Source organism: Colobus angolensis, unplaced genomic scaffold (genome assembly GCF_000951035.1).
Source record: "Colobus angolensis palliatus isolate OR3802 unplaced genomic scaffold, Cang.pa_1.0 Scaffold5, whole genome shotgun sequence".
Taxonomy (NCBI): Eukaryota; Metazoa; Chordata; class Mammalia; order Primates; family Cercopithecidae; genus Colobus; species Colobus angolensis.
In genome coordinates, this window is record NW_012118487.1 from 10,815,594 (window position 1) to 10,827,325 (window position 11,732).

Below are 11,732 nucleotides of genomic sequence, written 5' to 3' on the forward strand. Positions count from 1 at the left end.
TGATCTTGGCTCACTGCAACCTCCACCTTCCGGGTTCAAGCAATTCTCTGCCTCAGTCTCCCAAGTAGCTGGGATTACAGGCACACACTACCATGGCTGGTTAATTTTCTTTGTATTTTTAGTATAGACAAGGTTTCACTATCTTGGCCAGGCTGGTCTCGAACTCTTGACCTCATGATCCACCCGCCTCAGCCTCCAAAAGTGCTGGGATTACAGACGTGAGCCACTGCACCCGGCCAAGCTAAGCAACTTTCGTGGATGATTATTTCAATTAGTTATATTTTCTATTTCTATGTATCCATTTTTCTCCTACAGAAAAATGAGAGCTTTCTTTGACCCTCAGAAAATCATTTTTTTTGTATAGAACTCACACAAATAATTAAGCTGATTGTCAAAATTAATGAGTTTTCCAGCATATAAGCATTTATGTGCTCAATTCCAGACATCCCTCTCATCAAGCACTCCTATTTTATTTACAAGTATTCCCAAACATCATTAACACAAAATTCATTGCTCTGACAAAGTTTTGGCAAAAGTAAAATGGTGACTTAATGACAAGTTCCTAGAACTGAGGTGTCATTATTGATGTGAGCAGGCAAGGGCCAAGTCTGTACTCCAGGGAATTTAAGGATTCTTCTCAATTTACCTCCTACTGTGGGTTTCTGGCCAGGAAAACCTGATAGTGAGAGTAGTGTCTGATTCGCAGGCTGGGAGGTCCTTGAAATCTGAATAGGCAAGATAGGAGTGAGGAGCTAGGTTGTGAAGTCTGAGTTGCTGGGGTACATCAGGCGAAAGCAGATTCAGGGATCCTAACATGGTGGTGACTACACAGCTGTGACGGGGTTCTACTGGCTCCATTACATCCGGCACAGAGGACTGGTCAGTGGTAGTCTTTCAGTCATGGCCCCAAAACTATCTTATAAACTTACACTCTTCTGCATCCTTGGTTTCAGATGGTGCCAAGTTGCATCTTATCCTGATCCCACATTTCTCACTGATCAGCTCATGTGTCCCACATTGCTGATCCATCACTTTTTACCCCACACTCACAGATTTGGGTCAACTCACTCTGAACACTGTTTTGATCACAACCACACATCAACTCAATCAGAATTAGGGCTAAAATCGAATCAGTAAAATTCGAATGTACCACTTTGGTAGTTTCCAGACATCTTGATGTTGAATGTTTTATATTTATCTAACCCTTTCAAACCTCTTACTATGTGCTAGGCACCATATTAAGTACTTTACAAATATTAATTCATACAGCTCATGATTTAGTTTTATAAGAATCATTCCTGATTTACAGATGCAACAAGTGAAGTGTAAATAGGTTAAGTAACATGTCCAATGTCTGCCGCATGGCAAGTGGTAGAACTGAAACTCAAACCCAAGCAACTGAAACCCAGATTTTAGAATTGCTTTGCTCTGCTATGTCATCACCTGGATCTTCGTTGGATTGGGCTCTCCCAAGGCAAGACATTGTACTCAATTTGTTATTTCAGCAATCATAACTCACCTTATATATCATTTGACAATTTTTAGAACACTATTACAAACATCATTATGCCAAGTAAATAATGTTTTATTTGATATAACACGATTCAATATTTCTATTAAAAATTTATAAAAGTACAAACAATCAGAGATCAACAGGTTTTGGTGTCTGAGTTTTCCCATCTTTGAAGGAATAAATACAGAGATTTTTTTTTTTCCTGTGGCATTCTTTGGTAAGAAATAACAGAACATTTTTTTCTCCATTTCAGCTTTTAGGTTCAGAGGGTACCTGTGCAGGTTTGTGCCATGGCTAAATGGCATGTCATTGGAGTTTGGTGTACAAACGACTTTGTCACCCAGGTAGTGAGCATAGTTCCTGAGCATAGCACTTGATGGGCAGTGTCTTGACCCTCACCCTCCTCTCATCCCCAACCGTCAATGGGCCCCAGTGTCTACTGTTTCCTTCTTTGTGTCCATGTGCTGTTTCCTTCTTTCTGTCCATGTCATTCTTTGTACTCAATGATTAGCTCTCATTTATAAGTGAGAATGTGTGGTATTTGGTTTTCCATTCCTGCATTAATTTGCTTAAGACAATGGCCTCCAGATGCGTTCATGTTGCTGCAGAGGACGTGATCTCGTTCTCTTTTCATGCCTGCGTAGTACCCCATGGTGTACATGTACCAGACGTGCTCTCGTTCTCTTTTCATGCCTGCGTAGTACCCCATGGTGTACATGTACCAGACGTGCTCTCGTTCTCTTTTCATGCCTGCGTAGTACCCCATGGTGTACATGTACCAGACGTGCTCTCGTTCTCTTTTCATGCCTGCGTAGTATCCCATGGTGTACATGTACCAGACGTGCTCTTGTTCTCTTTTCATGCCTGTGTAGTATCCCATGGTGTATATGTACCACATTTTCTTTATCCAGTCCACTGTTGATGGGCATCAAGGTTGATCCTACATCTTTGCTATTGAAATCACAGAACTTTGTTAGTTCTTAAAGTATGTGTTTCTTACATTTCATATTACATGTATATTCCTACATGTATATTTCATAGGAGCATAATTTATCTAAAAATCACTATTTCTCCAACTCATCTTAGGTTTTGATCTCTAAAATTTTCTACTCACTTTATTATCACTACAAAAATATTGATAGTTATTTTTGAAACTTTACTCAAATCTTGCCTCATGAAAATTTTCTCTGATTATCTCAGGCCCAAATTATGTCCTTCTGTAACACTATGTTCTGTCAATTTATTTTTATTTCAAAGCATTCCAAAACTGTATTCTGATATTTAATTTGTCATTTAAATTTTATGTTTTGTTCTTGTTAACTCTCTCACTATGTTGCAAATTCTCTGCAGACAGGAACTTTTCATAGAGTTTTCAGTTCCTCAGTAACTCTGTATTTTGTTCATAGTAGATGTTTATTCAAGGATGTGAGAGAAATAGATTTACCTTTATTTAGGACCAACCCTGCATCAGATAAGACAAGGCACTGGATATATGCCAGTCCAAAAAAAAAAAAAAGTCCCTGCTGTCATGCTGCTTACAATGTAGTGGGGACAGACTGACAATACATGATAAACTCATTACTGGAATTGCACATGAAACATACTCTATTCTACAGCCATGGGGCTGTCCAAGCCTGATTTAAGCATGGTGGCCAGGCCTCAAGGAGAAGCAGCGAGGTGCAATGCAGGAAGGTGTCTGGCTGCAGGGCCGCATTGAGAGTACTCCACACACAGCCCATGGCAGGCCCACGTCATGAGGGGCTGAGGAATGGTGGAGATGAGGGAGGTGAAGCCTGGAGCATTGTCACCCATGGTGGACGAGGAGTTTGAATGGCAGCGGGTCAGATCACAGCAGGCTTTTGGGATCAGGGAAAGTGGTAAGGCACTGTTCTAAGTGTGATGGAAACTGACTGATGTGTTTTAAGGTGAATGCCAATCTCATTTTCATTTGTAAGAAGCACGTTGACTGCAGTGTGAAGGAATTTTACAGGTAGTCATTTAAATGGCCTCAAAGTTTGGTCTCTCCCCTGAGTCTACTTTCTAAAGAAGGGAAACAAATATTCCTAAAGCCACAAAATCAATCCAGAAGCAGAGGTCGAATTCAAATTTAGGTATGCATAATCCAAAGCCTTTTATCTTTGATAAAAGAGGTCCTAATAATCTTTCAAATGAATTATTTCACTTTATCATTCAACTTTAAGTCAAGAAGGCAATTATCTTTTATAATAGCATTGAACAGGCTCTTCGTCTATGTTGTGTAGAGAGACACATGCTTTACAGGAGGAAATGGCTTTCTCTTGTTTACTGACTTTTAAGAGGTCTGGTGGCACATCTCTGCCACTTAGGAATCAGGGGCTACTAACCTAGAATCTAAAATCCTACACATCGATAGTGAAATGGCTATCATACTCATCTGATAAGCAAAGTAAGCCAAATCTAAATTTTCATAGAATAATACTAATGTTGATAAATGTTAAGAAAAGGCTATGTTTTCTGTTTTTTTATTTTTTACTTTTTTAGAGATGGAGTCTCGCTCTGTCACCCAGGCTGGAGTGCAGTGGCGTGATCTCGACTCACTGCAACATCCACCTCCCGGGTTCAAGTGATTCTCCTGCCTCTGCCTCCCGGGTAGCTGGGATTACAGGCGTCCGCAACCATGCCTAGCTAATTTTTGTATTTTTAGTGGAGATGGGTTTCACCATGCTGGCCAGGCTGGTCTCGAACTCCTGACCTCAAGTGATCCACCCATCTCGGCCTCCCAAAGTGCTGGGATTACAGGTGTGAGCTACCACGCCCATTTTTACTTTTGATGCATCTTTTCATATTCCCATGTATCGCAGTTGTGATCACTTCTGTAGATGAAATAGCAGTGAATTTGCCACTAAAATGGTATGCCTTGTGAGTATTCACGCCACTGGGAAGAAAGGCTTTCAGCTTTGTGATATTCAGCTTGTGTGAACTTCTGAACACGATTACTGTGACACTGATGTATTCGGGACTATTGTGTTCGTATTACTAAAGAGTCACTTTAAAATACAATATTCACTTTAAGAGGCTCTCAGGCAAAATAAGGACTAAAGATGCCTGAGAAAAAGAGTTAAGTGTCTAGAAAACAAGATTAGCCTTCTTTACTTGATCTTTGGGAAAGAAAATTGAGCTGAAATGTTTCACTTGCAGACAACTATCAAGAATTTCACTTTTTCTTTGCCTTTACTAACTCAAGGAGCAAAGGCAACAGAGATTTCTTCTCTTTCCTTGTCTCGCTGTTTTATTATATTGCTACCCTCGTAAATAACCTAACATAAACGTAATTGGTAGATCCAGCACCCTAACACAGCTTGATAGCAGCTCAGCAGAAAATGCCCTAGATTCTACCCTAGAAGTATTTGATAAAATACATCCTCATGATTAGGTACAGGTGGCATTTTATCTACTTCCTCTGTGTACAGAAATGTGGAAAATAGAATAGTCATTTAAAAGACAGACACATCACATTCACATATTTTGCTGCTTGATTTATCACATAGCATGGATACTGATGGCAGGTACACTGTGTTTCCAAACAGTTATAGGAAGAATGAAGGGCCAATATTAAAACTATATCTACTTTTGCAATCCAGTGGTTTTCTCTTGAAGACAAGGCATAGTTGACGCTTTTGTTTAAAATTCATTTTCTTGGGATAAGACCCTCATATCTTATTTTAGAATATTTATTTAAAGTCAATATGAAAAATCAATAGCAAACTCAATGCCCAATCTTTTTGAATGCCCAATCTTTTGAATGGCTATTTATGGATTATATAGTATATTCCACAAGTACAAACTAGCTTCCTAGCACAGAATATAAAATTTTAAATTAATTGGATATTAAAGGAATACTGAGAGGTAAATTAATTTTCTGAATTTTCTGTCATTTTCTAATCACAGATAAACCTGTTCTTAAACCTCATATAGATTTTATTATTATTATATTTCTCAAGTTTGCAAGTTGGATTTAATGTGCCCAGGTAAGTGAGAAAGTTGGTATATTTCTTTAGCATGTTCTATTGTGTCAAGTATGTTTTCTCTCCTTGGATAAATTCATAATAAACAGCATGGTCTCATGCAATAATGAAACTCACATTATAAGAGTATGAACAGAGTTTTGATTTCCTGCTTTACCAGCTTGAGAGGCCAAAAAAATCACAGTTCTTTTACTAATTACATTAATGTGAACCTACGTGTCCTGGGATAATCCCATTTACTTGGGAATGTTGATCATATAATTCAGGCATTTCTGCTCCTAAAATAGAGGTAATGTCAGAATTCAGGAGCACCATCTTGATGCTGGAGGACAGCACAGTGTCATGAGATGCTGGTTGCTTATTTTTGAACAGGTGTTGCCAAGCTGGAGACTCCAAGCCTGACCAATAAGAAGTCCAGCTTTACATACCACTACCAACAGCATGGATGCATCAGAGGAATGTCCTGAAAATATCAATGCCATGGAAACTTGATGTGCAAGCAGTACTGGTTCTAAATATCACAGGCAGGAAGATCTGGAGCAAGAATCACCATTGTACGCAAAGAATGTTGCATGTGGTTCCTGCTCACTGCTCTGCAAGTCTCATTATCTTACTACTGATCTAGCAAGGCCTATTGAAGGTAACCCTGGGAGAAGGGAAAGGTAAGCAAATCTCCTTGATCCTCCTTTTCCAGTGTTACATCAGCGATAGTCATTCTATACTTTTAGATACCTGAATTCCTACTTTCACGCTAAAAAAAAATTATGTGTGCATGCCTGTTAAGCACAAAGCACTGGGCGAGTGGATTAGAGATTGAACACAGAGAGATTTCTGTCTTCAGGAACATTGATCCCACAAGCAGCCCTTTGCCACAACAACCTAGGCTTTGGCATCGTGCCTGGTTGCCAGCTTCAGCTCTGTATCAGGGTGAGATGCCCCAAGAGAAAATCTTAAACTTTCCTGCTTACTCATCTCTATTGGTATTACCTCAGAAGGAAGAGGAAATGGGATCTTGATCTTTTCTTTCACAGGGAGATAATTTCCATGCTTTTTTGCAATGTTTCCCACCTTTTTCCCAGCAAATCTTGAGTTGTTCTGTACACCAGGAAGTAGCTGGAGTGAGGAAATCGCAACCTTTGTCAACTTGCAAAATTTCTTGCTTTGGGCTGACTGATTACAGCTATAACAACAACAACAACAACAACAACAACAACAACAGCAGCATCATCAGCAGCAATAACTTTAAATAAAGTGATCTTATTTTAAGTTTTTAAAATGAAATACCAGGTGGATAGCAAATATTCCTTTCAGAAAGGCTACTCCTGCTCTCCTTCCACCTCAATTTTGTCAGGAACTTTCCAGAAGAAATGAAATTATGTCTATATTCATACTCTTTCTACATTCATACACTTTCATTTTCCTTAAACATAGTAACCATAATTGAAAATGCCAGTGAAAAGTCATGAACTCTATTTAGAAAATTTGCATGAATTTCCAATATAAATGTAAACCTGTAAAAAAATCTATCTCTTTGGCCCAATTTTGTAATCATATATAGAAAATGTTTTCTTTAAATTTTATCTATTTGAGGATATATATTTAAATTCCACCTTTTTCATCTGAAAATACTTTTTATTGTGACATTTTCTGTTTTTCTGGAAATAGTTCTGTAAATGTAATGCATTCTAAATTGAATTTTGTATACTTTCACAATTGTTGGGGCCATTTTGATAGTTCAGTCAGCAAAAACAAAATCAATCCATACAGACAAAAAACTTTGAAAGATTATGCTGGCAGATAGAACATATAAATTTTTAAGAATCTATGACTTTTCTTCTCTATATAAACTAAAAATAGCTGTTTCTCAAAATCTTTGGAAGGAGTAAGCAAAACTTGAAATAATCTCATAGTATGAGAAGATAAAATAATTTCAATGTTTACTAAAAGAGAGTTGAAAAACTAAAAATAAATAGTTTGTCATTACAGAAAAACGGTTCACAACCCTTGCCAGAGAAGCAGCTGACTTCATGAGGGTGGGGCAGGATTGCCCCTCAAGGATCCAGGATACACAGTCCCCTCCCGTTCCCAGCAGTCAATTTAGGAGAGAATCATAGTTTCCATTTAAACCGCTGAAGTATAAAAGGTGTAAAAACACACATTACCTTCAGGAAAAATAGGTCCATGTACCTTGCACTTATCCCTCTGAGGATTCCAGAGTCCCTAACTCTCCCCTTTTCTCTAAAGCATCAATGGGATGCTTTTAGTTGGTCATAGACATTTTCTGGCATGGTCTATCTTAAAAATGGATCAAGGGGCTATTCTCACAAATTTAATTTCTGGTGAGGCTCTCTGCTACATTTGTTTTATTTTGTATATTGAAACTTACTGCTAATTTCATTTCTAAAAATCATTCTGCTCTAAAATGATGCATGTGAAAGTCTCTGATATCATCAATAGAAAGTGGATAAAATATTCTAAGCGTAAGGATAAGATAATCAGCTTTACAATTTACAAGAGTATGTTAATAGCACTGTGGCAACTGGTTTGCAACCTGGACTCAGGATGACCAATACTGATGCTATTTGTAATAGTATAAAGGGTAGGGCCTGAACTAGGATGCTGATTGTGAATAGAGAGAACAGGAGAGAAATTCAAGAGAGATTTCTGTAGAAGTACCAGAATGTGATTGCTTAAATACACGGAATGACGACATAAAACTGGGAGGGGATAGCTCCCAGTTTTCTATTTGTTGAACTTGATAGTAAAGACATTAAAAAAGGGAGACAATGTGAGGAGAAGAGCAGGGAGAAGACAATAACAACTGCAGAAATCAAGAAAGAGACAAGAAATATGCAAGCTAAGGACAGGACTGGAAATGCCGGTACTGGAGCTAGCAGGGTACATGCTAGTTAAAGCCATGGAGGCTGATGGAATCACCCTGGAAGGGTCAACAGAGGCATGTATCTATGCCAAAGCTTGGAGCCAAGCTGAGCCGCTCCTAGCATGCACATATGTCCGAGCATCTTTGAAATGAAATGGCGTGGAACAGGTCTATCGTGGGCCTACTGTAACAGGAAACACAAAGAACACCGCAAAGGCCCTGATCTAAGGTAACATCATATCCTAGAGGTGATTTTTAGCTCTGCTGACATCTGTTCCTTAGACCATCCTCAGACCAGGCTCTGTGGACTTCTGCCATCCATGCTTAGTACATAAATGTGACTAGGAAGAAGAAAGGGTCTAGAGGGAGAAGACAAAGGATTAGAGGGGCTGTACCCTCAATGTAGCTCAAAGACTGAAGATGAGAGACTGGCCACATTGAAGGTGAAAGTGTGGGAGGTTGTAGTCTGAGTGAACCATATCAAAAACATAAGCATTGAGAGGCGTAATGGATGCATTCGAATGCAAAGTCCATAGTCTGGTCTTGAGATGGAATGATTAAAGCTGAAGAGAGAGGAGATGCATTTGATTTGAAGAGTCCAGGGAACTGAAAGTCAAAATGTGAGTTGCTTATCCACATAAACATTTAAATGATGTAGCTAATGCAGAGTTAAAGGCGAAATAGTGAATTGAGTATGCACCGTTATCAATTAATTGGGTATGCAAAGGGATCAATTAGTGTGGACTTCCTTAAGAAACAGTATAGGTTAGTGAGAAAAAGAAATATGGCTAGATAGTGTGGCCTGTACTGTAAGGGAGGGAGAATAATGGTTTAGAACTGTGCTGTGCACTGCAGTGGCCACCAGCTTCACGTGACTATTGAATACTTGAAAGTAGCAAGTCTGAATTGAGATGGGCTGTAACTAAAAACATATACCAGATATGCAAGACTTAGTGCAATTTAAAAGACTTCAAAATAAGTATTCAATTAATAATTTTATATTGATTTCAGGTTAAAATGAAAATATTTTGGATCTATTGGATAAAATGAAATACACTGTTAAAATTAATTTCACCTGCTGTTTTTTATTCTTCTTTAAGATGGCTACTAGAACATTTAAAATTTCCTCTGTGGCTCATGTCTGTGGCTTACATTATGTTTCTATGGACAGGGCTGGTCTAGAAGTTTAAATGATTCTAGATAATCACTCTTTGTTCTTTCTTCCTACTGAGCACTGGTACATACAAACCCCAGAGCTATTCATTTTTATAGTTTTGATATGTAGCCGTATGATATAGTAACAAAAATAGTTCTTGAAAGTACATGAGTGAGGCTGGGCATGGTGGCTCACGCCTGTAATCCCAGCACTTTGGGAGGCCGAGGCGGGTGGATCACCTGAGGTTGGGAGTTTGAGGCCAGTCTGGCCAACATAGAGAAACCCCGTCTCTATTAAAAATACAAAATAAGCCGGGCATGGTGGCACATGCCTGTAATCCCAGCTACTCTGGAGGCTGAGGCAGAAGAATTGCTTGAACCCAGGATGGGGAGGTTGCCGCGACCTGAGATTGGGCCATTGCACTCCAGCCTGGGGAACAAGAGCAAAACTCCATCTCAAAAACAAAACAAAACAAACAAACAAAAAAAGTACGTGGGTGCTAGCTAGGACAAAATACTGCGGATACACTTTGTTCCCACTTCTTTCCTGATTCTGAGCATGGATTGGCGTGGGATTACACAGTTGCATGGGATTACACAGTTGGACAGTGAAACTATAACTGACACTACTCTACTGACCCCAGTTCCCTGTCCCTTACTTCCCTGAATATGTTCTCATGCAGATACTGTCTTACCTGGAAGGAGGACGTCAAGTTGGGTCACAGGTCATGTTATAGGTAATTTTACATATTAACATAAAAATTTAAAAAGTTAAAATTTTAAATAATCCATATTACTAAACATACAGCCTGCAATGTAAAGTGATATAATAAAATTAATGTATCAGAGATTTAGGACGTCAGCCAATTTTAAGCTGTGACCTCCAATACATCTAGTGTTTTAAAATAATTCTCTTAACCATTAGTCATGGCTCATATTCACAAAGAATAAAACAGTGCTCTCTTTTTAATCACACAAACTCATTTTTTCTTTACATGTACTTTTCTCTATTAAAAACAAAAATATGGTGTCCAAAAATAATTTCATGGAATTTTTTCATTGAAGTAGTCACCTTTTTCTTTGTGGTGACAATCTTTACAGACACTGTAACAAAGCACACTGAAAATCTAAAGTGATACATAGCATAGGTTTAAGAGCAGGCCAAGGAAGACAAGAGGCCAGAAAATGATAATAAGAATAGTTGTGAAACAAGAGGAAGCTAAGGAAAATCCTGGTGAATAATATTTAATTCATTTCATCATTGCTAGAGGTAGGCCAAATATTTGCCAATGAGCTTCACAGCAGTCAGAGAAAAAACAGAAACACAATCTGATGAAATATTCACAGACCATAAGATAAGAATAAACCAGTTAGTTTAGCAAACTATATCTTTTCCTTATAATGAGCCTAAAGAAAAATTCCTGCTATAATTCTTTAAAAATAACATACTACATGATAGGGTTTATTCAGTCCAAGGGGAAATTTTAGTTTTTTTTTTACAAAATTGTAATCAAATATCTGCTGGCATAAAGGCAGATACATTGACCAATGGAACCGAATAGGGTATCCAGAAATAAACCCATACATGTAAGGTCAACACATCTTTGACAAGAGAGCCAAGACTACACATCGCGAAAGGAAAGAAAGTGTTTTCAACAAATGGTTTTGGGAAAACTGGATATCCACATGCAAAAGAATAAAACTGGACCCTTATCTTGAATCATATGTAAAATTTAACTTGAAATGGATTAGAGACTTAAACGTAAGCTCTGAAACTGTTAAATTCTTAAAAGAAAATGTAGGGAAAACCTCCATGACAATGGTCTTGGCAATGATTTTTTAGATATGACACCAAAAGCACAGGCAACAAAAGGGAAAATAAATGAGTGAGACTACTTGTTTCAATTGAAAAACCTTCTGGGCCAGGCATGGTGGCTCACGCCTGGAGTCCCAGCACTTTGGGAGGCTGAGGCCGGCAGATTATCTGAGGTCAGGAGTTCAAGAATAGCCTGGCGAACATGATGAAACCCCATCTCTACTAAAAATACAAAAAAATTAGGTGGGCATGGTGGCTGGCACCTGTAATCCCAGCGGCTCGGGAGGCTGAGGCAGGAGAATCGCTTGAACCCGGGAGGCAGAGGTTGCAGTGAGCCAAGATTGCGTCACTGCATTCCAGCCT

At 38.6% G+C, this 11,732-nt stretch overlaps 1 protein-coding gene across 1 annotated transcript in view; it reads left to right on the forward strand.

The window, feature by feature from the left end:
- Positions 1 to 3,290: 3,290 nt before the first annotated feature.
- Positions 3,291 to 11,732, forward strand: part of VEGFC (vascular endothelial growth factor C) — a 151,201-nt gene continuing 142,759 nt past the window's right edge. The window contains exon 1 of the mRNA XM_011959794.1: positions 3,291 to 3,390. Within this exon, the coding sequence (XP_011815184.1) occupies positions 3,291 to 3,390 (100 nt within the window). The remainder of the gene's footprint in view (positions 3,391 to 11,732) is intronic.